The sequence below is a fragment of the Osmia lignaria genome, chromosome 12, assembly GCF_051020975.1.
Source record: "Osmia lignaria lignaria isolate PbOS001 chromosome 12, iyOsmLign1, whole genome shotgun sequence".
Classification (NCBI taxonomy): domain Eukaryota; kingdom Metazoa; phylum Arthropoda; class Insecta; order Hymenoptera; family Megachilidae; genus Osmia; species Osmia lignaria.
The window spans coordinates 4,381,045-4,407,698 of NC_135043.1; the positions used below are offsets into that span (position 1 = coordinate 4,381,045).

General features: G+C 37.7%; 6 protein-coding genes across 15 annotated transcripts in view; 3 read left to right on the plus strand and 3 right to left on the minus strand.

The window, feature by feature from the left end:
• Nucleotides 1-275: 275 nt before the first annotated feature.
• On the minus strand, nt 276-10,988 carry LOC117602983 (serine/threonine-protein kinase VRK1). 3 transcript variants are annotated; one of them, XM_034321627.2, is made up of 8 exons: nt 10,605-10,988; nt 10,416-10,468; nt 10,272-10,341; nt 10,007-10,203; nt 9,714-9,927; nt 8,967-9,637; nt 8,622-8,749; nt 276-294 (listed from the first exon to the last, which is right to left on the minus strand). In XM_034321627.2, the coding sequence occupies exons 1-7, from the start codon at nt 10,765-10,767 to the stop codon at nt 8,624-8,626; spliced, it is 1,494 nt and encodes a 497-aa protein (XP_034177518.1). In that variant the 5' UTR covers nt 10,768-10,988; the 3' UTR covers nt 276-294; nt 8,622-8,623. The 3 variants fall into 3 exon arrangements, with proteins under 3 accessions (XP_034177518.1, XP_034177517.1, XP_034177516.1); XM_034321626.2 differs by lacking the exon at nt 276-294 and adding an exon at nt 7,662-7,802; XM_034321625.2 differs by lacking the exon at nt 276-294 and having other exon boundaries at nt 8,335-8,749.
• Nucleotides 2,539-3,811, plus strand: LOC117602985 (uncharacterized). The gene is made up of 2 exons (XM_034321630.2): nt 2,539-2,957; nt 3,032-3,811. Exons 1-2 carry the CDS (start codon nt 2,584-2,586, stop codon nt 3,075-3,077), a joined length of 420 nt encoding a protein of 139 aa, XP_034177521.2. The 5' UTR covers nt 2,539-2,583; the 3' UTR covers nt 3,078-3,811.
• Nucleotides 4,406-8,290, plus strand: Clbn (Nuclear export mediator factor NEMF homolog Clbn). Its single transcript, XM_034321622.2, has 10 exons — nt 4,406-4,567; nt 4,720-4,891; nt 4,973-5,175; nt 5,255-6,333; nt 6,395-6,575; nt 6,642-6,943; nt 7,014-7,176; nt 7,238-7,532; nt 7,610-7,872; nt 7,950-8,290. The coding sequence occupies exons 1-10, from the start codon at nt 4,512-4,514 to the stop codon at nt 8,146-8,148; spliced, it is 2,913 nt and encodes a 970-aa protein (XP_034177513.2). The 5' UTR covers nt 4,406-4,511; the 3' UTR covers nt 8,149-8,290.
• Nucleotides 10,989-11,129: 141 nt separating the features above from the next.
• Nucleotides 11,130-22,089, plus strand: LOC117602986 (serine/threonine-protein kinase greatwall). 4 transcript variants are annotated; one of them, XM_076691248.1, is made up of 5 exons: nt 11,130-11,698; nt 11,770-13,657; nt 13,724-17,195; nt 17,281-21,151; nt 21,385-22,089. In XM_076691248.1, the coding sequence occupies exons 1-3, from the start codon at nt 11,480-11,482 to the stop codon at nt 13,768-13,770; spliced, it is 2,154 nt and encodes a 717-aa protein (XP_076547363.1). In that variant the 5' UTR covers nt 11,130-11,479; the 3' UTR covers nt 13,771-17,195; nt 17,281-21,151; nt 21,385-22,089. The 4 variants fall into 4 exon arrangements, with proteins under 4 accessions (XP_076547363.1, XP_076547364.1, XP_076547365.1 ...); XM_076691249.1 differs by having other exon boundaries at nt 17,281-17,435; nt 17,528-22,089; XM_076691250.1 differs by having other exon boundaries at nt 17,281-17,383; nt 17,528-22,089.
• LOC117602982 (uncharacterized) lies at nt 14,162-17,745 on the minus strand. The gene is made up of 6 exons (XM_034321624.2): nt 17,562-17,745; nt 15,961-16,274; nt 15,141-15,613; nt 14,609-14,883; nt 14,387-14,532; nt 14,162-14,314 (listed from the first exon to the last, which is right to left on the minus strand). The coding sequence occupies exons 1-6, from the start codon at nt 17,743-17,745 to the stop codon at nt 14,162-14,164; spliced, it is 1,545 nt and encodes a 514-aa protein (XP_034177515.1).
• grh (grainy head) overlaps nt 22,055-26,654 on the minus strand; it is a 92,795-nt gene continuing 88,195 nt past the window's right edge. For 4 of the 5 annotated variants that reach the window (XM_034321619.2, XM_034321618.2, XM_034321620.2 and 1 more), the window contains one exon: nt 22,055-25,703. In XM_034321619.2, the coding sequence (XP_034177510.1) occupies nt 25,418-25,703 (286 nt within the window). In that variant the 3' untranslated portion in view covers nt 22,055-25,417. The remainder of the gene's footprint in view (nt 25,704-26,654) is intronic. The other variant, XM_034321621.2, reaches the window with a different exon arrangement.

The following is a 26,654-nucleotide window of genomic DNA, read 5'->3' on the forward strand; positions in this document are numbered from 1 at the left end:
AGCAATCAGTCTGATCTTGTCGCGAGATTGCGAAGGGAAAGGTTTCGATGGTTAAACGAGGAGAAAAGGTAGCGCGGAAGAGAGAAAATGATAAGAAGAGAAAAAGGAAGAAGACGGTGGAGGTGGTTAAGGAAAAAGAGAAGGAGAGGATCAATTCTTTTGTCCCAACGATGGTGTCTCTCGCGAATCTTCATCCCTCTTCTCCCTTACTCTCTTCGTTTCTTTCAACTTATCGCCTTGACGAACACCTTCAATGTCTCATGATACATCGTCTCCTCCATCCAACTACCAAATCTGAAAGTAGAAAATGTAGAAATTTGAAAATTGAAAATATAGTTGTCAATCCAATCAATATTGCATATTTTATTCCTTTTAACACACCATAAACGCATCGACGGTGAAAAAAAACGTACTCGTGGTTTCTCGATGAAAAACAAATTTTTTAAAGCGATACATCAATTCCCGCGTCGTGTTAACGTTCCGATATAGGAAAACTTTTGCTCATAAAGTTAGTTGTTTTCGGGATTTTTATGCCGCACGCATTCGCGACCGATAAAAATCTATCAAACAGGGAAAAAAGCGCATTTTCCCTGGTAAAAAATAAAACGAAACAAAACAAATCGTATAACTTTACTCTGTTCAATATTTCTCGATCCTTATCCGTTGCGAATACGCATTCGCGGTGATGTTTATCGTTTTTAAATTTCCGCGAGATTCACGAACGCGAAACGGGGTATGGAAAGAAACGGGCTCGTTTTTTAGCGGAAAACAGATGTTTACGGGACGCGATTGTTTACTCAACGTAACGAAATGCCAACAAAATGTACCGATATTAATTTCGCTCCGGAACTTGGATTCAAAAGTGCAATTTCCAACCGCGTCTTATTTTCTCCAACGTTTCCAGTGACTGATTAAAATTCATTAAAAACAGACTGAAACTCGCTCCTGATTCCGTCTCTGTATCTTTTTTGCGCTTTTCCCTTTTCAGCCGTCCGGTCGACGATGGTGATTTAAGGTAAAACATCGCTCGGACATCGATTTAAGCTGACACAATGGTTTCGTCAGAAACCAGTCTCGTTAGGAATTCAGGAAGATTCGTCGCCAGGTGAGAATCCTGTGCAATTGAAGCATCGAATTCGGATAAAAAAGATGAATTAAAATAAAGAAATCTAACAGTCCGCAATGGAGTTCCCGAGAAATATCGACCGTCCTCCTTGGAATACCATTTCGGTTCACGTTTCGCGGGGTTTTCTAATTGAAAACACGAAACATCGATTTAAACGTCATCGAGCGGGGCAAGGACGGAATAGCTGAAGGACAATTAACGAGACACCTGCAGTTGACACCGAACCAGTCGCTTCAACTACTCGATCACTCCTAGCTGACGGCTTTTCAAAACACACCTACTGCGTTTAACAGAGCCTTGTATTGTGCGTTCCGTCAACGCTTTCCCGATGGAATTTCACACCTATGTACACCCGCATCTTCTGAGAAGCGTTTACCTCTTATCAGCTAATTTTGATCGACGGCTCGCAATTTCATGCATGATCTCAGGACCGCACGAAGGTCCTGTACTGTATACCTGGTATGTAGTATACAGAGCTCTGCAGAGCCGAAAAATAATTTAACATTAATATTTTGAATGATTAAGTCCTTCCAGATTGCCAGGAATATATTTTTTTTCAAGATATGAAATAGATAGTTATTCTTCACTGACTACAGACATTCAGGCCTTTTTTTATTAGTACTTTCACAGCCGACTCTAGTACTAGCTACGTGGCAACACCGCTCACGTGACAATACGGAGTCCTATTTTCAAAAACAGAGTCCTGTGCTCGGAATTGTAATTAATGTCTTTTTTAATTAAAAGCTGTAGTAATATACACTATTTTGCGTTAATTATGTATAAATAATATATACTTAAACGTTGCAACTATGGCAAATGGAAGTGATGTACTACTCTCGAAGTAGTTTGGTGTTGTGAAGCATGATATTTGAAATATTTACAATGATTTCAAGGAAATTTAGGTATGAAGCAAAGTGAAACCATCTTTGGATCAAATTGAAACATTTAAGAATTGATAAACGTGTATATAAGTTAATAAAAACCTTGAAAGAAGCGAAATTATTGGAACGAAACCAAAGAGGTTATGTGAAGTCCAGAGAGTAGCAGGGAGTCTGACGACGTTGATTGGCTGAGATTCTGGGGTCCGGGAGGCAGATAGAGTAGGGTAGGTGTTGATATATTCAGACCGAACTCCCGCATTGTTGCCATTTTTACTTCAGCACTGCTAATACTAGAGTCGGCTGTGGTATTTTTATAAACTAGTACTATACTAGTACTTTCATAAACTCCCTATAAAAGACCTTATTAGAGTTTCAGCCAAGCGAGGTTTATGACAGGGTACAGTAATCCTTAACTCGAACCTGTCATATACCTCGCGGTATCAAAAAGGTGGCTAGGCCTCGAAACCTAACGGTTTCAGCGGCAACGAGTCACCACATGGCAAATCTGGAGAAACCCATAGTTGCCAAGACCACCCCCAAACATGCAGAGCCTCTGTTCCCCCTCCCAAAGGTAGCATGCTAAGAAATTCGAAAAGAAGACAGAAGCAAATCGGCAAGCATAGAGAGACAAGTGAAGACCAAACTGAAAACACCATGTTGCGTTCACCGTCGGAATATTACAACATGCTTTACATTTACGCACAGTGCAACGGTAACGCGGAACTCGCTGCCGAGCGGTACCGCGAGACCTGCGGTGTCACCGCGAATGCACCGAGTGCTCACTGCTTCCGAAGCCTGGCTGCACGGGCCTACACCACCGGCTCGTTGATGCCAGAGAGAAGAAATACCGGCTACTCCACCCGTTCTTCTGCGTTACAGGAAGAGCGAGTTCTTGCAGAATTTGAACGAGACAACACCGCCAGCATACGCGAGATCAGCCGACGCACCAAGTAAGTAATTATAATAATTTTAATATGAAAATATAATTCTTCTTTTAATATACATAATTTCTGTTTCATTGTAGTGTTAACCGATCAACCGTACATCGGATCCTAAAGGATCAGGATTAGGATAAACTACTCTAAGTCCTAAACTACAACAGTACACCATTATTTTTTGGAAAATGATAAAAATTGCGAGGATGAAAATTACCAGAAGCCGAATATTATAAAATGATTATGAAATTCGGGCCGTGCTTGCGACTCTGATTTAATTTTGCGAAACTATTCGGTGGTGCACCGATGCGGATGCGAACTGTATACAGCTGCTACAAGAGGTAGTGTACATACACGTTGCACTGTTTAGTACAGAGACTGACGTATTCGCTCTGTGTAACGTTACAAATGAAATTCCATAAGGTGATATGGCGAGAAACGTTATAAATCAAAGGTGCACCTGTACGTACTGCTGCAGGGTTTGTTTCATTTTATTTTTTTCTTTTGATTGTTCGATATCAGATACGATGGTCAGTGTATAATTTCAATAGATCACTAAAATAGTTACCTCAGAATGTGGCAAATAAATACAATAAGATGTAAGTTCGACCTGTTGCGTCGATCCTATAACTATTTATAATTAATTACTGGTTAGATCCTTACAAAACCTATATGTGAAAGTTGCTGCGAGTGTGTAGATTAAGCATCAATCGTAAAAATTTATAAATTGTTCGTCGAAAACAATTCGCATGATTTTATGACATAAAAGTACCGTAAAATGGCACTTATGGCATATCTGCGTCGGTAATGCTATTTTCTTTTTTTAAGTTTAGACTGTAAATTAAAGGATTGTAATGGTTTAATTTGTGTTAATAGAAGAGTTTTTGAAAAATAATTAAGTTAATAAATTGAAAATGTTATAAAAACTTAATTTTAACATGATTTTTATTTAAAAAACCTACCCTGGCGTTGAAAGGCATAGGTGGCGCCATCTAACCGTGGACATAGAAACTAACAAAATAGAAAATTTCGTTTTTTGACAAAATATGGAGCTTTTCAGCTTTTCCGAAGCTACTAAATGATTCTACGACCTCTAATACATAGGAAAAATATCCTCATAGTTAGCTTAAAGCTCTAATTAAGAAAATAAGAAAAATAGGCATTTCATGGACCAAGAAATTGGCGTCCATCTAGCGGCGAGAAGATAGTACTAACGAAGTACGAAAAATTACGTTTTTTGACAAAATAAGGAACTTTTGCGCTTTTCCGAGGCTACCAAATGATTCTACGATCTCGAATATATAGAAAAAGTGTCCTAGTTGGATCCTCACGAAACCTATATTTTACTGCAGCATATCTTTTACCAATGCAGAAACCTTCTTAATTTTCCCTTGTTAATGTTATGGTCCATTGTAAGATCTCACTAGCGATCAGTTACCAAAGTCCACTTAATATACACATATTCTCTATAGTAAAGATATACAGTGAACATTTAGATATCTGTTCAATAAGGTTGTAATTTTCTAATAATTTAAGTCATAAATATTAATAAATAACACTTGTACAAAAATGAAGACCCGATTTAATTCCTACGATATTGTTTGCACTGTAACTGAACTACAGCAGTAAGTAAATGTTGAAATATACAGTACTACTGTTATCTTTCTTTAAAGGTTACAACATAAGCACAATTATAATGTTTTAATCATTTAAAGAAGTGTTAAGCAGTACTGATTATTCGAGTACGATCATATGCATTCATAACTCTTATTTCCAGACTAATTGGTATGCGCGTAAATCAAATTTATGACATTGATCATCGAACATACCTTATACGTTTGCAACGAAGCGAAGAAAAACGTGTTCTTTTGCTGGAATCTGGCAATAGAATTCATACAACAGCATTTGAATGGCCAAAAAATGTAGCACCATCCGGATTTTCTATGAAAGTATGTCATATAATTATTGTGTCTATGTTTTATACTTCACATTTTAAGTTGAATTTAATGAAATATTTATTATCTTCATAGATGCGCAAACATCTTAAAAATAAAAGACTTGAAAGCCTTACTCAAGTAGGAGTGGATCGAATAATAGATCTACAGTTTGGAAGTGGTGAAGCAGCATATCATGTAATCTTAGAACTGTACGATCGTGGTAACATAGTTTTGACAGATCATGAAATGACCATTTTAAATATATTAAGGCCTCATACAGAAGGGGATAAAATTAGGTAAACTGAAATATAAATTAAACATTAGAAACACATAATTGTAAAGGGATACAAAAATATTACATAATATGATGATTAGGTTTGCTGTTAAGGAGAAGTATCCTGTGAATAGAGCTCATCAAAATACAATGCCACCCATGGAAGAAATTCAAAATCGTCTTCAGAATGCTAAAGCAGGAGAAAGTTTGAAGAAAGTATTAAATCCACTTCTAGAATTTGGTTCTGCCGTAATTGATCATGTTTTGTTAAAACATGGATTTACAGTTGGCTGCAAAATAGGCAAAGATTTCAATATTGTAGAACACATGCCGAATTTAATTTCAGCATTAAATTGTGCAGATGAAATGATGGACTTTGCTCGGAAAAATGTCTCTAAAGGATATATTATACAAAAGAAAGAATCAAAACTAACACCAGATGGCAAAGAGGATTTTATATATGCCAACATTGAATTCCACCCCTTTTTATTTGAACAGCATAAAGATTTTCCATTTAAAGAATTCGATTCCTTCGATGTCACGATAGATGAATATTTCTCTACAATGGAAGGTCAAAAGTTAGATTTAAAAGTTTTGCAACAGGAACGCGAAGCTCTTAAGAAATTGGATAATGTAAAGAAAGATCATGACCAGAGATTAATATCACTAGAGAAAACTCAGGAAATAGACAAACAAAAAGCAGAATTAATTTCCCGAAATCAAATGTTAGTGGACAATGCTATATTAGCTATACAAAGTGCCCTTGCAAATCAAATGGCTTGGCCAGATATAAAAATTCTCTTAAAGGAGGCAGAGAGTAGAGGAGATCCTGTTGCATCTGCAATTAAACAATTGAAACTAGACACAAACCATATTTCTCTGTTGTTACATGATCCTTATCAAGATAGTGATGAAGAATCGGAGTTGAAGCCTATGTTGATTGATATTGATCTAGCACACACAGCTTTTGGAAATGCTAGAAAATATTATAATCAAAAGAGGTCGGCAGCTAAAAAACAGCAAAAAACAATAGAGTCTCAAGATAAAGCTTTAAAGTCAGCAGAGAAGAAAACGAAACAAACATTGAAAGAAGTACAAGCTATTCACAGTATCAATAAATTAAGGAAAATATATTGGTTCGAAAAATTCTATTGGTTTATTAGCTCGGAAAATTACCTGGGTAAGTTACTTAAAACATTATATTTTTATAATGATACATCAATAATTGTACAATTGTACAGTAATTGGTGGAAGAGATCAACAGCAGAACGAATTAATTGTAAAAAGGTATCTCAAATCTGGAGATATATACGTTCATGCCGATTTAACTGGTGCTAGTTCTGTAGTAATTAAAAACCCAGGTGGTGGACCGGTACCACCAAAAACGTTAGCTGAAGCTGGCACAATGGCTGTTGCTTACAGGTACTTAAACATTTATATTTTAAAATGATCCTTCATACGATAAAAATATGATAATTGTAATATTAGTATTGCATGGGAAGCTAAAGTAGTAGCGGGAGCATGGTGGGTAAATAACGATCAAGTGTCCAAGACGGCTCCAACTGGCGAGTATCTTACTACTGGATCGTTTATGATTCGTGGAAAAAAGAATTATTTACCACCGTGCCAATTGGTTATGGGATTAGGATTCTTATTCCGATTAGAAGACAGTTCAATTGAAAGACACAAGGATGAAAGAAGAGTCAGAGTTATAGATGATGAAAGTGAACCTGCAGAAGCATTAGTTGAAGATGATCGAGAAATAGAATTAATAGGGGATTCTGATGAAGGTAAAATATCAATTATAAAGGTATCTTAATTAACCAACAGATTCCTAATACATATTTCGTAATAAAATAGATGAACAGCCTGAGAAGAAAGATAGTTTAGATCCGATTCAAGAAGAATCTAAAGCAGATTTAATTATGAAAGAGAATGATGTTAATCAAGATTCTAGCGATGAAGATGATAATAGATCTAAATTTCCTGATACTCAAATTAAAATAGATGTTTCTGGTCCAAAGTATGTTATATAATTTATATATTATAAACGTAGTATGAACTGACGAGGTTTTACATTATAGGGTAAAATTGCACATTGACAATAATCAAACATCAGCTACGGTGCAAAAGGATTTAGATCATGTGGTTTATTTAGGAGATGATAAGCCTGTAATAATAAAAACTACCGCCAAGGTAAAGAGTTCGATACACAATCCTTCTAAAAACGAAAATAAAGAAGAAACGACTGAAGCAGAGACTAAAAAGGATGGCCAAGTAGTATTAAAACGTGGACAAAAAGGAAGATTGAAAAAGATGAAAGGGAAATATAAAGATCAAGATGAAGAAGACAGAAGGTTGTCTATGCAAGTTCTTCAAGTAAATATCTGCCACCACTCGCTTATAATATTTATGTGATTACAAAGCTTATATTATACTAATACAATATTAATTAGTCAGCAGGTGCTGCAAAAGAAGACAAGAAAAAAAATAGGAATAAAGATCCATCTGGACCAAAGCAACCAACAAAGAAAAAGGGTGCATCAAAACCAGTTCAACCACAAAATTCTCAAGTTGTAGACAACATTGAAGAAGAAGATACTGGTCCGGGACCGGAAGTAGATATGTTGGATCAATTAACAGGAAAACCTGTTACAGAAGACGAATTGTTATTTGCAGTACCAGTAATAGCTCCTTACAATACATTATTAAATTACAAGTAAGGATACTATGCGCTATTTTATTGTAATTTGGGTTCATTATGTATGATTTCTACGACATATTGTTTTGTTTTAGATTTAAAGTAAAGTTAACACCGGGAACCGGCAAAAGAGGGAAAGCAGCTAAAACTGCCGTGGCAGTATTTATGAAAGATAAAGAGATTACTTCAAGAGAAAAAGACTTGTTAAAAGCTGTTAAAGAAGAATTGGTAGCTAGAAATATTCCTGGAAAAGTTAAAATAAGTGCTCCACAAATACAAAAACTGAAAAAGTAAATAGTTGGAATGCAGCTTTCAAATATTGTTAATAAACAAACGTATTTATATGTATATAGTTATTTACTTATACAAAATCATATACCGATAAAAATTTTTATAGTAATAGTTCATTTAAAAGTTTAAATTTCTCGTCACTATTAATAATGATAAGGTAGTTTTTATTTTCATACAAATATAGAAAATTAATACTGCTCAACAGTCAGCACTCTACATTGTAATTTACTAACCTTACACATTTTGTACAATTACTCGACGTGTAGACGTATTAAAATATATCCATTCTTCAAAGTTTACCGAGCCGAAAGACGAAATTTACTTGCAAACAGTACTACTTTTGCATGATTAACGTAGTAACAACCACCACTATTTTGCGTATTTTCATATAAATACAATAATATACACAATTTTACCAAATTCAAATACTCAACGCGTATGAACGCAGTTGAAATAATTATTTACGTTTCACTTACAATTACATATCAAATATGTCTTCGTCAGAAGCACTGTCTTGAATTAACGCTTTTCGTGGATTAGCTCTCGTTTTTTTGGATGCTACTTCTTGATCAATCGGTCTTGACCTTGTTCCTTTTGATATAATCTATGCAGAAGTTAAATGTAAAAATTTTATCAGAACCACATGTTGGGATATTAACCCTTTGCGAACGCATGTCTGGTCACAGTCGCCCAAACAATTTTACAGTTCTGGATGTGCGGTAGTTTTAGCGTATGCCAGCCCGAAAAGCTCTCCTTCAGGCACTCACGCGTCAGACGGTCCCGTTCGCAAAGGGTTAAGAACAAGGAAATATATACATTACCTCTGGTTCAGAATCTGAGATTGAATCATTATAATTTTTCTGTATCCTTCTCCTGTTTTTAACCGCAATTTTTTCGTCTTTAGATTTATTTACAAAATCATTCGGTTTTTTCTTTTTTTTAACTATTTTAATATCATATTCTTCATCAGATTCAATGTTATTCAATATTTGTTTTATATCTTTAACTCCACCACGTTTTTTGTCCATTATTATTCCTACAGTACTATCATCAAGACTCTTTACAGGACTTAGGTTTTTCCTTGCTCGTATACGAGGACTTCTCTTGATTACATCTTCTGTTTTCTTAATTCTCTGTGGGGTAGTTTTTACAATTTGTTTCTGAGAATTTCCATCAGATTTAAACTCTAACTTTCCATCTGGTTTATGTGACAGTTGTTTTAATCCATCAGATATTATCTTTTTAAACTTTTCATAATTCGGAGTATCATTGAATTTCATACTCGCTAATAAGGTCATATATTCAAGTATTGGTTTTGGAACTGATCCGTTAAAGCATTTGTTTAAAAATTCGGAAATATTTTCAAAGGCTTTTTCTTTTTGCTTTTGTACTGTAACCGGATCAGACAAGTTTTTTTCCCATAATAGTGAACCACACAACCATTGGATCATATTATAGCCCAAAATTTCGAAATCACCACGCATCGTTGGTACTACAATTTAAGAAGTCGCGAGTTTTATTTTATAAATAGCAATTTAATCACTTTATTCAATATCAATAATCTTTACCTCCCATATGAGCATCCCTACTGGTATATTCAATGGTCCCATTATGCGCTTTTTTCGGATCTAGTTTATATTCATTTTTAGTAGAATAATGAGAAGCCAACCCAAAATCTACTAAATAAACTTGATTCTCAGATGTTAAATCTAGTAACAAATTTGCTCCCTTTATATCTGCATGGACATATGTTTTGTGATGGATATATTCCAATATGTTTATCTAAAATTATGTAATTAATTTCAGATATTTAAAACATTGCATGTGTTGAATAATGAAATGCTTAGGTGTTTCTTCTTACTATTTGTAAAGCTATTTTGTATACTGTATGTTCTGGAAATCTTCTACTGTTTGCTTCAAATAGTTTCCATAAATCTGTACCATACCGATTCATTACTACAAATCGGTATTTTGTATTTTTATATTCATGACTTCCAGAGCCAATATATTGAGGCATGCCAAGCTCTGGGAGCTTCTTTTTCTTCCTCCAATTATCAACTAAAACAAGTAATATAGTAATCTTTTCTTTCTTACAAAATTATAACTGGATTATTGAAATAACTCACTTTCATCTGGTTTGGCATTTCTCATATAAAAATGCATTTCTACAAACAATGGTCCATTTCCATGTGGTTCCTATAATTTTGTAATTTTTAAAAAGGCATCAACCAAAACAATGAAATATAAAAAAAAGTATCTCAAATACTCACAATTTTAATTACATAGGGATATTCTTTTGGACTCTTTCCTCTGTAAGGAGCAGCTGTAATTATTAGTAAAATTATCTGATTATTCTATCTATTAAGAATTATATAACTTAGAAGATATGAAATACTATTCACACATAGAAACTAAATTGGATAAAAGCAAGGTGTGATATCATGAGAATAAGTGCATACCAGAATAAATTTCGCCAAAACCTCCAACACCGATTGATTTGCCAAGAATCCATTGGTGTTTAGCAATATCTGTTAATATCTCACCAGCAGATATTGGATCTGGCAATTTATACGCATTTGCACCTTTTCTTTTAGGTGGTTTCTTTACTACCTTACTCGACATTGTGAGGTTACGAAAACGTATAGTTTGTAATATATACAGAAGTGTACACTGCTTATAAAAAAATAATCAACTAGAAATAAGTTCAAATGTTAAAAAATAAAACTTGTAATGATGTGACAAATTCGCATTTACGTAAATACTTGGTACGCTCTTCAACAACCAACAATTCCACATAACAGACGTTGGTCTGCTTTGCACACAAAAAATTCAAAGGCGGGAATCGTAATCTTCCAGGGCAACCTTATGATAATTACGAAAATCCCTATAAACAAAATGTATTATGAAGAAAGGGGTCAATTATAAATGTGCATGATCAATTTAATCATATTGTTTGTGTAACTGTTACAAGAATTTGACTGATTATTCAATATATTTGATTCACACTACATAATGTTTGTTAGTGAAAAAATGATTATAGTTGGTGGTTCTGATACTTTCAACTATCTTGAACTTGCAGCATACTGCTATGCTGATACTCTGATACTTGTTGATACTTGTGTACATATATATATATACATGTTGATTTTAAAACATGTCAGGTAGCCGTTAAAGTTTATTTGAATACACGGGAGAAAAACGTAAAATATGAAAGAACGATGAATAAAACTTCATGTTTTTTGAGTCACAGAATTATTTTATAAATCGGAGTTTCGATATTTTACGTTGTGTTATGTAAATTCCTCTCTCGGACTTAGATAGGTTACTTTTTTAAATGGAAAAGGCGGCGATTAATTCGCCAAATACATGTCAAAACGGTAATAATCAAATCTCTGAGACGGACGATGAAAATGTTTGCGCAAACTATAATGACTCAGAAAATGGACGTGAAATTCCATTTGGAGAGCGTACTCCGCAACAATCGTCAACAAGCAAACAAATCGACAATTCCATATTTAATACCATATCGAAGATTGTTAACCCTACAACAAAGGTAGATAAATTATTAGTAAACTACATTTTTAATTACTTGTACTGTTACTTAATACTGTGCTTATCATTTAGGTACCAGAAATTCAAGATTTCAAAATTGTGAAACCTATAAGTCGTGGAGCATTTGGTAAAGTATTTCTTGGTTACAAAAGGTCAAATCCTGAGATGTTATATGCGATTAAGGTGATGAAGAAAAACGAAATGATAAATAAGAACATGGCCTCACAGGTGATAATTGAGAGAAATGCATTGGCATTAACGCATAGCGCTTATTGTGTTCAGTTATTTTATTCACTGCAATCTGTTAGCAGTGTGTACTTAGTAATGGAATACATGGTGGGTGGAGATCTTAAGAGCTTGCTGGGTGTGTATGGTTACATGGAAGAGTCCATGGCAGCTTTTTATACCGCAGAAGTATGCCTTGCGTTAGAATATCTTCACTCTCATGGAATTGTACATAGAGATTTAAAGCCGGATAACATGCTTTTGTCAAAAGAGGGACACGTTAAGCTCACAGATTTTGGGCTTAGTAAAATATCGTTGCACAGAGACCTTGAGATATCTGATCTAGTAAATTGTACTCCTAGCCTTTGCGCTAGAACTCCTGGGCAACTACTCTCGCTGACCTCCCATTTGTCTTTTGGCTCTGGACAGAGGTCTAGAAGCGAATCCAGTCTCAGTGATAAAAGCACACCCGGTGTTAATTTACTGTCTGCTTTACAACGAAATTGTACAAGAACGCAGTCGTCGCCTAATTCGTTATATTCTTCTGCTACTACATCAGGCGACTACTCCCGCGTATCTGGCATTACTCCTTTCCAATCTGCCGAGGATCTTCAGTTGGGAGTACATACAGGGAACAATTGTATAGTGGAAAATGACGAAGAAAGTAGTTCAGGAAGTTATCACACGTGTGAGGCTTCTTCGATTCGCGTCAATAGTCAGCTTAATCATAATCTAGTCGAAGAGGAAGAAGACGAATCGACGTTAGAAGCTGAACAATCTCAGCAACCCGTTATTCACACGAGTCCTCTGAGTACATGCATAAGCACGCTTACTAGGGGTTCGAAAAGAAAGAGAACCGTAACAGGAACAACTGGTCTAACGAGCGAAATAAGCGCGATGGATCTTGACGTTGACAAAACACCAAAAAGAAAGAATCGTGGTTCTATATTTTCCAGAAGTCCGATGAATTCTGGCATCTCTGAATCAATTAAACCAGGGAGTAACGTTAGCAATGTAACTGGAGGACAGGAGAATGGGTCGGGAGGTAGAGTTGCATTCAGTACGCCAGTATCGTCTACGAAACAGAGATGTAATAGCGAAGAAAAGGAGGAGAAATCTGAAGAGGAAACAGCGCCTTTGATCAAAACTACAAGATTTCAACTTCCACCCACGCTCAAGTCGAATTCAGCTCCTGAGGTACCTATGGACGATAGTTCAAAGGAACATCGTTCTCCTCATGATATATCACCTATAAAGACACCAGCAAATTCAGGCAACTGTTATACACCTTATCGCACCCCAAAATCGGTAAGAAGGGGTGCTCAAACTGGAGCGAATCGGTCGGACGATCGTATACTTGGAACACCTGATTATTTAGCTCCAGAATTGCTTCTGAAGCAAGGCCATGGTCCTGCAGTAGACTGGTGGGCCTTGGGTGTATGTCTCTTTGAATTTTCCACCGGTGTTCCACCTTTCAACGACGAAACACCGCAGGCTGTATTTGCGAATATTCTGGCAAGGGACGTACCTTGGCCAGAGGACGAAGAAGCGTTATCAGCACCAGCTACGCAAGCCATAGACGCTCTGCTCACTTTAGATCAAAATGAGCGGCCTTCTGCCACGGAAGTAAGAGCTATGAAACTTTTCGAAGAGTTCCCTTGGAACGAACCGATCAAAGCGGTGCCACCTTTTATTCCGCAACCTGACGACAACTACGATACTTGTTATTTTCAAGGTACCCTAACTCGTACAATATACAGGATATTTTCTATTCAATCGTTAAACGTATTATTTATTTTAGCACGGAATATTATGCAACATCTGAACGTGAGCAACTGCGACACGTAGTATTAACTGGAGCGTCAATGATCTAATTGAAAACAGTCCAAATGTTGCCTGCTTTGCGACAGGAGTAATGCAATATAACGAAGGAATTGTTAAATTGTAAAACTATTTTTTATATAATTGTATATGGATAGTATACTATAAAATATTTTATTACAATTTATATTTCTTGCCTGATCACTTATCTCTAGATGAAGATGTCGGTCTATCACTTAGCAACCACGATTCGCTTTAATCGTGCGAATCTTATCGCATAAGAAGGAGCTATAGAAAACGGATGCTGTTATTTTTACATGTATAAAACACATGATGTTTAATGTGACGGTGACAACGACCAAAATGAGATACTTTTTTTTATTAAACAGGTGGAGTAACGTGTTCCCTGTTGCATCGTTTACTTTAGGTTCTTATAAATCCAGGGAAGGAAGTGCGTTACTCTAGTGTAAACACCAGGATACTGGCCTTTACCACATCCGATACCCCAGCTAACGATACCTACTTGCGTCCAGCGTCCATCGTTCACCATCAGAGGACCACCACTGTCACCCTACAATTCAGAAGATACGATTAATAACGCAATCAATATTCACGTATAATCATGAACTGTCACGATACAAACTGAACAAGAATCCTTTGTAGCCCGGCCAGCGCATAAGAAGCTGTCGACGATACCACCAGGCGCTGCTGCACCGTATTTCACCTTGCATTCACTATTGGGCCAGATGGGTATCGAAACTTCTTGAAGTATTGCCGGTTGTGGTCCACCTAGATAACAGTATCACAAATTTATCTGACAAGACATTCTTACGAAATCAAAGCTTCACAATTCTTCAACTCTTACTTTCTCTCAAGGAGCCCCAACCGATGACGGTAGCAACCTTTCCAGAATACAGTTGCGAGCCACTTGGGAGACAAATAGGTCGTATCTGATGGGTAAATGGAACTGGTTCGTTAAGAGTGAGCAGAGCGATGTCGTTATAAAGAGTTCGGCCATTGAAACCCCTGTGTCTGACCACTCGTTTCACTCGTCGTTCGACGTGTCGGATCTCAGTGTTCGTCTTGATATTATAATCACCTAGACGAACAGTTAGCCTTGCTACGTCCCAGGAATTCATGCTGGAAAGAGGAACCAAGCTTTATTTTTCATAGAGTACAAATTAGTGGTTCAAGACTATTGCTCTGTAACTCTGTTTTTCCATTCAGCGTTTGTTGACGGTTACAAGTAAATGTACCTATAACAAGACAGAGTCATTGTCCACGATGAATGGAGTAGCCTTGAACAACCAGTTAATGGTTGCCAGAGAAACTGTTACGAAGACGAAGAAGACTCTACCTAAGATTTTTATCATGCCGCGCGTTTATCAGAGACTTACTTGGCAACGCAATGAGCCGCGGTGAGAATGTGTTTATCGTCGATGAGGGAACCACCGCAGAATTGTCTGCCCGCGTTGAAGAGCGCCGCGATCCAAGGCCACTCGCCGGGGTCAGCATTCTGACCGCCCACGATGCGTTCCTGGTCCTGATTACCGTTTTTCGCTCCGCACTGAGACGCGTCGATGCTGGAAATGGTCCCGGACGGTTTTTCGCTGGTCGACGGCGTCGATACGGTGGACGCGCCCGGCCACCAGCCAGGTTTTTTCGTCGGCCAGGTCGTCGCGATGCCAGGTTTCTTCGACGTGGAAACTGGTTTGATCGTCGAGATCGTTGGTAATTCAAACGGCGGATGAGTGGGCAACGGTGGTATCGTGTGATCGGGTGGATGCGTCGGTATCGGCGGTGGCCAGGAACCAATACCCGGTGTCTGCGGCCTTGGTTTCATACCTTGCTCTTTGTTCTTATCGTTATCCTGTAACATCGAGAGAGCGTTCAAATTTCTGTAGAAAGGAATCGGGATTAGAGAGTGGTACGATTTGGCACGGTAGTTGTACCGGGGTCGTAAAAGACCGTTTGCGAAATTGCGTCGACAGATACATTAGAAGTGGAACTTTCTATGTCGGATCCAATGTTTTTAATTCGTATCACGTACTATTTTTACGAGTTCCCGGTAGTTACCCGAAGCTCCATGATCCATGTTCAAAAATGTTTTTATCCTAAGGGAACCTAAACGGTGAGTCTTATCAATGATAATAATTATGTTCATTAAAAATTTAAGAATCTCTATTGATCATTGATTCACCTAGGTCGACCGATTACCTGGACGTCCTCTGGAATGGGTTCTTCATTGTTATCCAAGGGTGGAATGATAACCGGAAGTACATTGGAGCAGCAGATACCGAAAGTCGTTTGGCCATTATCTCGCACGTAGCTGCAGGTATCGTAAACGCCTAGAACCCAGCCGTCGAGGGCGCTGAGATCAGGAATCTTGAAATAAGGGTAGCACTCCTTGAAGCTGGTGCAACGACCAATATCGCCTTTCGACGTCAGACAAGACTCGCTCTTGGCAATACCGTTCCAAAGGATACCACGACCTTCCCTCGCCTCGAATGGAGCATCCGAGTCGCTGGCAGCTGCGCAAAAAGAATTGATAAACGATTAATTTTGGGAAGGACACCGATTTCTACTTTCTTTTTCGTTAAAAGAAACTCCTTTTCTACTGTCAGCTTCTCCCTTTCCGAGAGGTTCGTGATAGGATTGCGAACATGTCGCCGTGTTTACTAAGGCATTAAATATTTGCTACGGCACGTACACATGTACACGTGTGTGCATTAACGATGTCTGACAAAGAATGACACATCTTCTACCGTTGTAATGAATGCAGATTGTCCGGCGCTTCGTATAGTGCGTGCTTGACATGTTCGCAAGAAAACCGTGTGATTGACATAGGCTTTCTACTTTTTTTTCTTACGGTGCCTCATGTTCGCCACATAAATCTTCCTTACAATTAGAAGAATCTGACGCAAGAATATCTATAAGTCATCGAACTAGCTTCTATACATTTCAATTTAACAATGCTTGTATATTTTGTACAGTCCCGTGCAAATTTTAGATATCTCTTCACCAAGAGAAATGTAGGGTCCCTAGGTTCTCTTTAGGGTCTCTGAAAATGAAAACCAAATCAAGAAGCCTATATTGCACCGTATTCTTATGATCTTCTTCATCAATCGTTGACATAGCGTTGGTACTGTGTGGAATTTTAATTACTGAAAAAACAAGCCCACGCTACTTCCAAGAAATTAAAGGACAGTTTTTATGTCATATTATCGAGCGGTGACAAATTGTTTGAGGCCAGATATCACAATAGAATTCCATCCAGATTCACGACGGCGAGTTCGCTGACCCAGGATACACACAGGTGCGCGCACACACGCCAGCGGACGAGGCTGGTACGCGCCTGGAAGACTTCCGTTTGCCGTGTATGGAACGCGATGATGATTGCTCGTCTCTCAATACTCACGTTTCATTCTTTCTACATATACATGATATTTACGGTAAACTTTGAACTCGTGTCATTAATCATTGAGAGTGATAAGTGCCACATAATCACTGTACTAATATCTATTCTTCCTCTTTCAGGTGGGATCTTGAAGTGATCGATGTCCAACCATCAACGAAGGAGGTAACAATACTACATCAAGCTAATCGACTAATTATTGCCAGGAACGACTGATCGTTAAATGTACGACGTGAAAAATAATCTTTCATTTAAATCCTCGTTGATCATGGTTGAGGTAGATCATGAATATCATCTGAAACTTTAACTAATATCTAATTACTCTGGCAAAAAATAATGAAATCCAGTTATTAAATCTTGATGTAACAGATCGAGCGGGAAGAAAACGTCGATCGTCACTCACCGTCGACGACCACCGCATTGTCATCATTTTCGTCGTGCTGGACCTCCTCCAACGATTCGAAGATCATCGATTTTCCCAGCTGATCTGCGTCGATGGAGGCAGAGATCGACAAGATCATCGCGAGAGACATCATTACCATCGTCAGCATCATTGCGGGTGATAACGTTCGACGTCGTTGGTCCATCGTTCGTCGGTGAACACGGGAACCGGAAGAAAAATAAACACGCGAGGAGGAACACGAGTCTTGGTCCCTGTCGTTGTTACCAGTAGGGATTCAGGGACCGACACTAAGTTGCTAAGCTGCTGAATAGCCGGTGCTCGTGCTTATAACGGGCTCGTTCTCCCCTCTCGTTGCTCTGAGCTGTTCTTTGCCCCCAGCAGGTTCGAGTCACGAGAAACATCGGGCTCTTCTGTTGTTCTTTTACCGATCGAACAGCACCATCGAGGCATGAGCGAGCTAAAAGTTGGGCAGAGGGTGTGAACCAGATTTGAAGCTGACGAATTTTTCGCGAACTTTGAGAGATAGCTTCTGAATGATTTAATACTTGATCCTGAGGGTGCGATTTGACAACATAAACGTACAGAAGATATTCTTAATACAAATTTAATAATTCTTCATTGAAATAAATAATGGATTGACTAATTTACAGTTAATATTGTTCACTAATTTATATCTTCAAATGAGAAAGATAGTTATTTTGATTAATTTTTAATCTTTAAATTGATATGCCATAAGTGGTATTTTACGGTACTTTTATGTCACGAAACTGTGTCACGCTCCAAACTTAATAGGATTGTTTATCACGACCATAAGATGATTATACTAGAAAGATTCAGAAGTTGGTCGTGATAAATGACATCGAATCAGTCCGCTCATTTGATTAATGATTCCATATGAAGAACTCATTTCGCAAACACTGTGCTCCATGTCTTCTTTTCTCGATTTTATCTAATGTTCCTCGTTCGATAACGGGTCGCCGTATCGTTTGCCCGATACGAATCACGAATATATAATGTAACGAGGAAAAAAAATGTAGCGGTTGATAGAAATTTTGCGTCGTCGTTGATTATGTAAGTCGGGCGACGGAACCGGCTCAACTATGATTTATCGCGCGAAAGCACTTCTGTCGAATGTGAATATGTCGAGTCCACACGAGCATTTGCATAAAGAGTAGGATTCTCGTGTTGGCCTTGAAGAGGCCGAGGTGAAGGCTGCACGTAAGGGACGGCCGTGAACTTGCCATGTGTTCCTCGTGCACCATAGCAGATGCCAACGTACCGCGTGCATTTCCTTTTGATCCACGATGAATGGAATTTCTTCGGACCGTGTATCGTGTACATAATATCGGTCATGTAGTTTTCGCTCGTTGCTTTCAAATTTCTTAGCGAGAAACAGAAGCTTTTTCCTGTATGATGTTCGTGGAATTTCCTGTTTCACTAGCATTTCTTCTTTTGTATTCAAATTTGATTTTGGTATTAGTACTTTAAATTAGGAATTAGATACATTCATCTTAGATGAGTGAAAGGAAATTATTATGTCATTGGTAAGAGATTATTCCATTATTGATTATTTAGCTCATTAATTCTTTTAAGTCTCTCAACACTAATTGCATCCTGTTTGCTTCTTGCTAAACAGGTGTAACGTCGGTTCTTAAGGGAAGTAACGTCATGTAATATCAAATGTAACTGGTTACACAGTTGCTTGTCAGGGATTTAAACTTGAATCGCGTATCCACATTGGTATTGAAGGTTTCAGTGGTTAATTAAAAGCGTAGTAAATTGCATCGCGGTTAATAATTGCAGAAAATAAATACTTGCGGACTCTGATACTATGTAGAGTTAATAAATAAATAATGTATCAACATCGGGAATGTTTAGAATTGATCGAGAAACGTGTCTATTTATAGAAATTTCGACGATTAGTTTGGGGCTTGGCTGAACGATGGTCAGACTGGTCTTTTTCACGAAAACACGGTATCAGGGCAAGGCTTCAGGAAAAAAGAACGAAAGAAGGTAGTACCAGTCCTTGAGATGGATATAAACTTCACATTCCATGGTTCATTGAACTGTTCCTTAAAGGGCGAAGGGGAGAAAACAAGGCAAACATTTCTTCTTTCTTCTTTTTCCATGCTAATCTCATCCTTTCTTCGAACAGGCTATTAATAATCTGTGTCACTGAACCGCCGATCACACTTTACAAACCATTTGCGATATTTAATAAATCTCGAACTGAATAATACCATTAAGTCCATCCATTAGTCTTCAATAGAACTGTTACCTCGTTCCTTTCAACAAATTCCTCCAAAGACTGATGTTCATTATCATTTTAAATCCGTGCCTATTTAAATTTCTCAATACTCCTATCTGTGCTAAGTAGCCTAACTTTGGTAGCATATGCTACTTTGAGAAGAGGAGGAAAGGTTATCCGAACGTAGGTGTGGAGTTTCTTTTCAACCAAAATTTGGTCACCTACTTTTTCATCAGCCTCTACATTCAGTTGGACCTTCTGTCATTGTCAAAATATATATAAAGGGCCTGACATTTTAGGATACTAAACCAGACCTTTTTAAAAATACCCACGAATTATTTAGAAGGACCAGGATATTTAGAATCGTTCATCTTTTCCTTCTACGAAAAGGTGTCGGGTTCATTGTCTGACTAGCTGACATGACGCTTAATTGGAAATCGATGTCCAACAGAATGATCAAAGGATTTGACAGCCTTTTAGTTCACGTTCGAGTTGACCGATTGAAATATTGATTTAGCATGAACAAGTTTCGATAACAAGACGGACTAATGAAATTTGGTTCAAGATCCTGTATTGGCGCCATCCGAGGTTCTCCTTCTGGAAACCGGTTGCCTCAGGATCACTTTTTCATTACGTACTTGTAAACAGTCTTAAAGTACTCTTCGTTTGATAAGAAGTGTGTATCACCTTGTTCGGTACTCTGAAGAATGTTTGCAAACAAATTGCATAATTCTGAATTGAGGTTAGGGGATTAATGTCATTTTAATATTTCATTAACGCGACTCGTTGATCATTATAGAATTTCACCTACGATGAAAAGTATCGAGTATAAAAGAATCGATGAGGTTAGGGCCAGTGTCCCACTACAAGGTCGTATATCGCCACACAATCATCAATGTCCACGAATACTGACGCACAGCAGTGTTATATGAAAATCGATGATCCTCAATGTATGCAGAGGGAACGATTCCCGAATATTTGATTAGTTATTAACCAGACGCCATTAAACGATATCGAGGGGAGTTTATGTCATTTCTTTTTTTATTTATGTGACCGTTAGAATATAAAAAATGATATATCTTATGATTTATCAATGGAGGATCCTTAGTGTTCGAAGCAGCTCATCTATAAAACTCTTGCGGATCTCTTTGAGAGTTTGTCAGCCACTTTCCGGTCATCTGATTTTATGGCTCCGTTTTATTTTTCTTCTTTTTACCCGGCCCTTCTTTTATAACTTTTCATGCCCAGAAATATCTTGACCAACAGGTTTGCCGATATTCCAGGAGGTATGGAAGCCCTTGACGAAACTTTTAGCTGATCTCTGTGAATGGGAATTCTATAGGTGATTATTTGGATTCATATTTGCTTTTATGGAAGATCGTAGGATTGGTAGAATTATTCTCAGGATTTCGGATGAATAAGTCTTTGTATAGGATTTGGAATTGTAATGTTGATAAATAGGAGGATTTGGAGGATTGAAAAATTTGCATGGTTCAGAGATATTTGGGAGTTTTTAGGAATTGGAGGTCCTTGGCACTCTGAAGTCTCCAAACTAAAAATCTCTCAAATTCGCAGATTCTTGCAGTCTAGAAGTCCTTCAAATCCACGAGCTTAGAGGTCCTCGAGAACCTGAAGAATTATTTCAAGGATCACGAAGAACAACGCGCAATTTATAAAACGTACTAATATAATATTTATTGTTTGCAATAAACAGCGTAATATAATATCACCTCTGGCACAATCTCACGATGGCAAGACAACGCGAAAACGGTATTATATTCGATATTCTCGCATTCACTTCTGTTCCGCAACTTGTCTCTGCTTCTTCATCTCCTTAACAAAACAGTACACTGCGCGCGCTAGGCCTAAAATCGGCCGTATCATCAACACACTAACTTCTTTTCTTCTCTTACACGTTCTAACAACATCTATAAAAGAACGAGGCCGTTTTCGGCTCGTTTCGCATCGTCGTTTACGTCGTTTTAAGTACGATTTCGAGATGGCTGACGAACGTTCAGGAGAAGGCCACGAATCGGCTCCTCTTCTAAAAACTATGCCTGGACGCAAAATAAAAAATAGGAGAAAAAAGGAAAAAAAGAAAACAAACGCGTTATACTCATTTCTTCGTCTCTTCACTGGGGTCTCGTTTGCGATCGAGGTCTTCTCCTGACTGTAACGCGACTGCCTTTCATGGATGTATAACATTAATTAATAATATTAATAAACGTAAAGATTATAAGGGATGATACTATAGCGATTAAAAAAAAAAAAAAAAGAAAAGATTCGTTCCTGCAAATGCGACGAGTCTATCGAGACTTAACTGCAAATGATCAAAGAAGAATGATTCGAGGGGTGGGTCGATGGTAGGGTGGCTAACTTTATATGGTAATAAAATGAGCAGGGTGTCGGGGAAGATATTGATTATGAATAAAAATGTCATGGAGCAACGCTAACAATCTTCATATTTCTAAAATACCTCTTCTTCTCCGTCGAACTTCAGACATACTTCATCTCTTCATTCATTCTTCCACGTTCATTCTTATCTCTCTTCTTCCTCTTTCGATCCTTCCATATTACTCTCATTCTCGCACCATGGATACACTCACCCCTTGTATAAAAATAATAATATTAATAATAATATACGTATTACGTAGATCTAGTCAATAGAATCATATATATATATATATGTATATATATATAATTAGTAATATCAAACTATATGCTGTCTTGCAATTGATGTAACAAAATATAGTACTCATATAATAATATGCATTTTACAAGCGTATTTTGATCCTTGCTTTGATATCGGTGTCGTGGTTTAATATGTGTGTATAACAATGAGTTTTTTTTCTCTAGTCGAATCTAAACGTAAACTAACAATGATTTTATAATTGATGACAGTGTTTTATGTATAGCTGTTCTACAAGAAAAGTGATACAAACAAAAATCCAAAAAAGTTACATATTTCAAAATTAATTATTCATGGTAATTGAAAAGTACATATAATTCATCAGAAATTTAAAAAATTCAAACTTGAATCATTTTTCTTGTAGGGGTGCAATACGAGTATGTATACGTGTGTGTGTGTACACTCAGATGCAATATAGGTTTATTTTGGTTAAAAGTAAGTGTAGAAGAAGAAGAACCTACCAATGGTCTATAATCCTGGATGGACCCAGGATGAGCCCAAGGAGAGCCTGTTATCCTTGCACGCAAAGAACACGAACAAATAAGGCAACTGGTAGAGCACTCTCCCTCATATTCCCTTCTGACCAAAAAAAAAAGTCTAAATTGCACCTGATAATACACGTATGTACATGCGAGCGATACAAAATCACTATACTTATGAATGACGAATGGCTCGCTTTCACCAGTGGCACGTTAATGTTACTTCAACCTTAAAAACGATACGACCGCAGGCTATTTTATTGTTTTATATCTTGTCATTCATCCGAAAGCTACGACGATGACGAAGTTACACAGAGTAGTTTCCGCCATAAACAAGATAAACTCGGGTTTCACGTGATTAATCCTTTGAGGACTATCGACGTATATACAATATATGTGATTTAGAGATTGGCAAGTGGACGTACATAGTGAAAGTCAACGTACATATTCTGACTTGAATTTTTATAATAAAACACTCCATGATACACTCTTGATCGCTAATGAAATAAATTGTTCAATCGGTTGTCCTCAAAGGATCGGCTAACATTCTAACAACGACTGTGGTTTATTAAAGATATCGATACAACTATCTATCCTAAATATTGCTGATCGCAATGAACCGCGACAGTGATTCCATCGAAATTTTTCGCATAACTAGTCCCTACTAACAGTTTATACACGAAGCTGTGTCCTCTTTCATGATCATCCAACTTGAGAAATTACGTATTTGATTAATACTTGCTCTTGGTAATAATATCAAAAGGATCCTGGGCTACTCAGGAGCATCTGGAATGACGGCGAAGTATCCTAAGAATGGTTAATCAGTATTAAGATTCTCCTTGAACGGTACGTATAAATAGTGAGATACGAAGGTGAACAGTTTGCGGAAGAAATTGGCAGCGTTTCACGCGAACCATATGGAATATTAGAGGTCCTTGATCATTCGGTATGATGTGACGTTATCGCGCGTGCTTGAGAAACCGATCAAGATCGAACAGAAGTGTATGAACGTAACGCTATGAAGAGATAATGCTTGGATGGCACCCGTCTATCTTGGAATGGCGACATTAAGAGTTCTCATAGTCTTGGTATAAAATAAAAGCTTGCTCGATCAACGCGCCCGATCATTAACAGATTAATCAATCGCGTTGTTCTTTCACTAACCCTCGTATGACGGAGCTGAGTCTCTATCGATCCTACCCAATGATTTAAAAATTTTAATTTCATCTGAAGTTTCTAAATTTTCTACTATTTCTTTAGATCCTATTATTTTCTTAATGTATGTAAGATTTTTATTTGATAATTCTGAGTATTGTCAGAGCACTGGGTCACGATTGACCCGGCTACCGTCGTTCGAGGGTTTGAACGCCGTAAACAAGAATTTAAACTCTAAATCGACGATACGATAAAATACAATTGATTTCTCATATACATCTATACGTCATACGTATAACTTAACATTTAACAGGGGGATACAGGGAGTCGGAGAGGGAGTCCTTAAATCAATTTTGATTGATTTATAATAGATCGCGTTCGCGTTTCAACTACGACGCCACGATTTACTCTACAAGCTAACAACCATCGATATAAATTGTTCACAAGTGAAAACAAACAAAAATATAAAATAACGAGTCGCCTTGCACGGCTACGGATATACTTTTTCGCGATCTTGTGTTTCGATTCGAGTACCTCGCCGTTATTACCAGGCTGTTCAATTAACCAAGCAATTCCTGTATATATACACGAGCTTTTATAAATTCAAAAACAGTTGAAAAAGTAATACTGACGATAACCACCACCTGGTAAAATGATATTAATCTACAATCTTATAACAAAGTGTTTATAGCCAATCTTTGCATAACATTCTCTTTCATCGATAATCAAAAAATACAGAAATGTAAGATACACGAAACTCGTAATTGAACTGCCTGTACATCAAATCAACCAGCGGCCTTCTAAAACGATACACAAGACGATCACTATAAACTAACAATCGCTTTTTTTTCTTTTTTGACTTCTTAAGTTGTACAGTTACGAACAGTTTCTCGTTTTCTTTGAAGTCCAATCACATGGAGTCCCAAGTACAGCAGGGTCGATCATCTTCCATTCGATCCTCTTCAGGGTTGTTTCTTCTTAAAACGAACTTCTTCGAGCACTGTTGCGGCAAGATAACAATCGTAATTAACACGATCAAAGATCCATCCTTACAGATCCTGTTCCATTGCTTGCACGACGATACTTTTCAACAACTGGGGGTAATTCTTGAAAAGCTCTCCGATCGGACTGTCCCAGCGTCCCTTTCTCACATTGCACCGTGTCGACGATACTCCGCGATCGTCGACGGCTGCTATCCTCTCGCTCCTTCTCTCAGACTTATTTACACAAAACGGAAAGCTACATGTTACAATATACTTTCATTCTTGCATGTCTCATCGTCGCTTCACGTGTTGCCACCGTCGTGAACGTGCGCGTGACCGTGCGACGAGTTCGTTAACGGTGAATGAGCGACGTGAGCCGGGGTCGAGGGTAGTTCGATCAGGGTGACGTCGTAACCAGCGGTCGCGGGTGGATCGCCAGGATCGCCGGGATCACCCGGTGAACCGGGATTGTTAGGGTTGCGATCGTTACTCGGGTCCGGGTTCATTCTGGAGTGGGTCACCTCCAGCAAGAAGAGATCCTCGTCCACGTAGTATCGGATCATGTCGTCATCAATTTTCGCTGTAATTCTGCAACAGGATGACGATGTGATTTTTAATAAAATGAAATAGAAGGACACGAGACTACCCTGCTTAAAATTTTTATCCAAATTTAAATAGCATAGTGTGTCATTTTTAATTGAAAATGTAGGAATATCTTGTATGAAAGTTATTTTGAAAGATAGAAGACCGTATGATCTGAAAAAGAAAAATATGTATTTATATAGTTCCATTTAAAAAGACGTATTTAACCCTTCATACCATGCAATATTTACAAATATAATTTGTTGATACTTTATATAGTCTACGAGATATTCCTACGGTTTCTAGGTAAAAGAAACACATTGTTATGTATACACACAGGTACGAACAAAGAAACGGAACTCGAGATTCTCTGTGTACTTGAAACAGGCGTGAAACTTATATAGAATGTAGAAACGAGATCGTATGACCCGGCTTTTATATATGTATTCGTTTCGTGTTAAGGGGCAGGAAATATGAATTCTATCGCATTCTGGCGTATTCGCTTTCGTTTCGCTTGACGATGCGTATTTTAAGCAGAGTGCGATCGAAACGGGACTTCGTCGTTCGTGTTCTGATATTACGACAGATTTGTTGCTTATTAAATAATTTAATCATTCAAGAGAGTTAAAAATCACCCCTGTGACAATATATCAATCCTTCAGTCATTTCTACCCTTAAATAACGTCTGATATTTCCAGCAAGTCTGTCGATTTCATCAATGCGACGCGACGTTTCTGAAGTCACGGTCGACCCAAAGTAAATTACAAGAGAGCAGGAATTCCGTCCAGTGTATAAACAAGAAATAGTACACGAATAAAAACACAGGTATCCATGCGGATGAAGTGCGTGATGCGTTTGAGAGTTAAGAAACATGCGCTGATCCTAGAGGAGAATACATGCGGAGAAGCAAGCAAGCAGACAAGCGGGCAGGCATGCACGGGGAACACTCGTGACAGG

What these genes read in the sequence shown, in the direction of transcription:
- LOC117602985 (XM_034321630.2), top strand. Translation starts at nt 2,584, where the DNA reads ATGCTAAGAAATTCGAAAAGAAGACAGAAGCAAATCGGCAAGCATAGA. An exon ending in GAGATCAGCCGACGCACCAA is followed by an intron (nt 2,958 to 3,031) that starts GTAAGTAATTAT and finishes GTTTCATTGTAG; the next exon opens with TGTTAACCGATCAACCGTAC.
- Clbn (XM_034321622.2), top strand. Translation starts at nt 4,512, where the DNA reads ATGAAGACCCGATTTAATTCCTACGATATTGTTTGCACTGTAACTGAA. An exon ending in ACAATGGCTGTTGCTTACAG is followed by an intron (nt 6,576 to 6,641) that starts GTACTTAAACAT and finishes TTGTAATATTAG; the next exon opens with TATTGCATGGGAAGCTAAAG. An exon ending in AATACATTATTAAATTACAA is followed by an intron (nt 7,873 to 7,949) that starts GTAAGGATACTA and finishes GTTTTGTTTTAG; the next exon opens with ATTTAAAGTAAAGTTAACAC.
- LOC117602983 (XM_034321627.2), bottom strand. Translation starts at nt 10,767, where the DNA reads ATGTCGAGTAAGGTAGTAAAGAAACCACCTAAAAGAAAAGGTGCAAAT. An exon ending in TTTTGGCGAAATTTATTCTG is followed by an intron (nt 10,469 to 10,604) that starts GTATGCACTTAT and finishes TAATAATTACAG; the next exon opens with CTGCTCCTTACAGAGGAAAG. An exon ending in ACAAAATAGCTTTACAAATA is followed by an intron (nt 9,928 to 10,006) that starts GTAAGAAGAAAC and finishes ACATAATTTTAG; the next exon opens with ATAAACATATTGGAATATAT.
- LOC117602986 (XM_076691247.1), top strand. Translation starts at nt 11,480, where the DNA reads ATGGAAAAGGCGGCGATTAATTCGCCAAATACATGTCAAAACGGTAAT. An exon ending in TTGTTAACCCTACAACAAAG is followed by an intron (nt 11,699 to 11,769) that starts GTAGATAAATTA and finishes CTTATCATTTAG; the next exon opens with GTACCAGAAATTCAAGATTT. An exon ending in CGATACTTGTTATTTTCAAG is followed by an intron (nt 13,658 to 13,723) that starts GTACCCTAACTC and finishes TATTTATTTTAG; the next exon opens with CACGGAATATTATGCAACAT.
- LOC117602982 (XM_034321624.2), bottom strand. Translation starts at nt 17,745, where the DNA reads ATGGACCAACGACGTCGAACGTTATCACCCGCAATGATGCTGACGATG. An exon ending in CCATTCCAGAGGACGTCCAG is followed by an intron (nt 15,614 to 15,960) that starts GTAATCGGTCGA and finishes TCGATGTTACAG; the next exon opens with GATAACGATAAGAACAAAGA. An exon ending in TTGGGGCTCCTTGAGAGAAA is followed by an intron (nt 14,533 to 14,608) that starts GTAAGAGTTGAA and finishes ACTGTTATCTAG; the next exon opens with GTGGACCACAACCGGCAATA.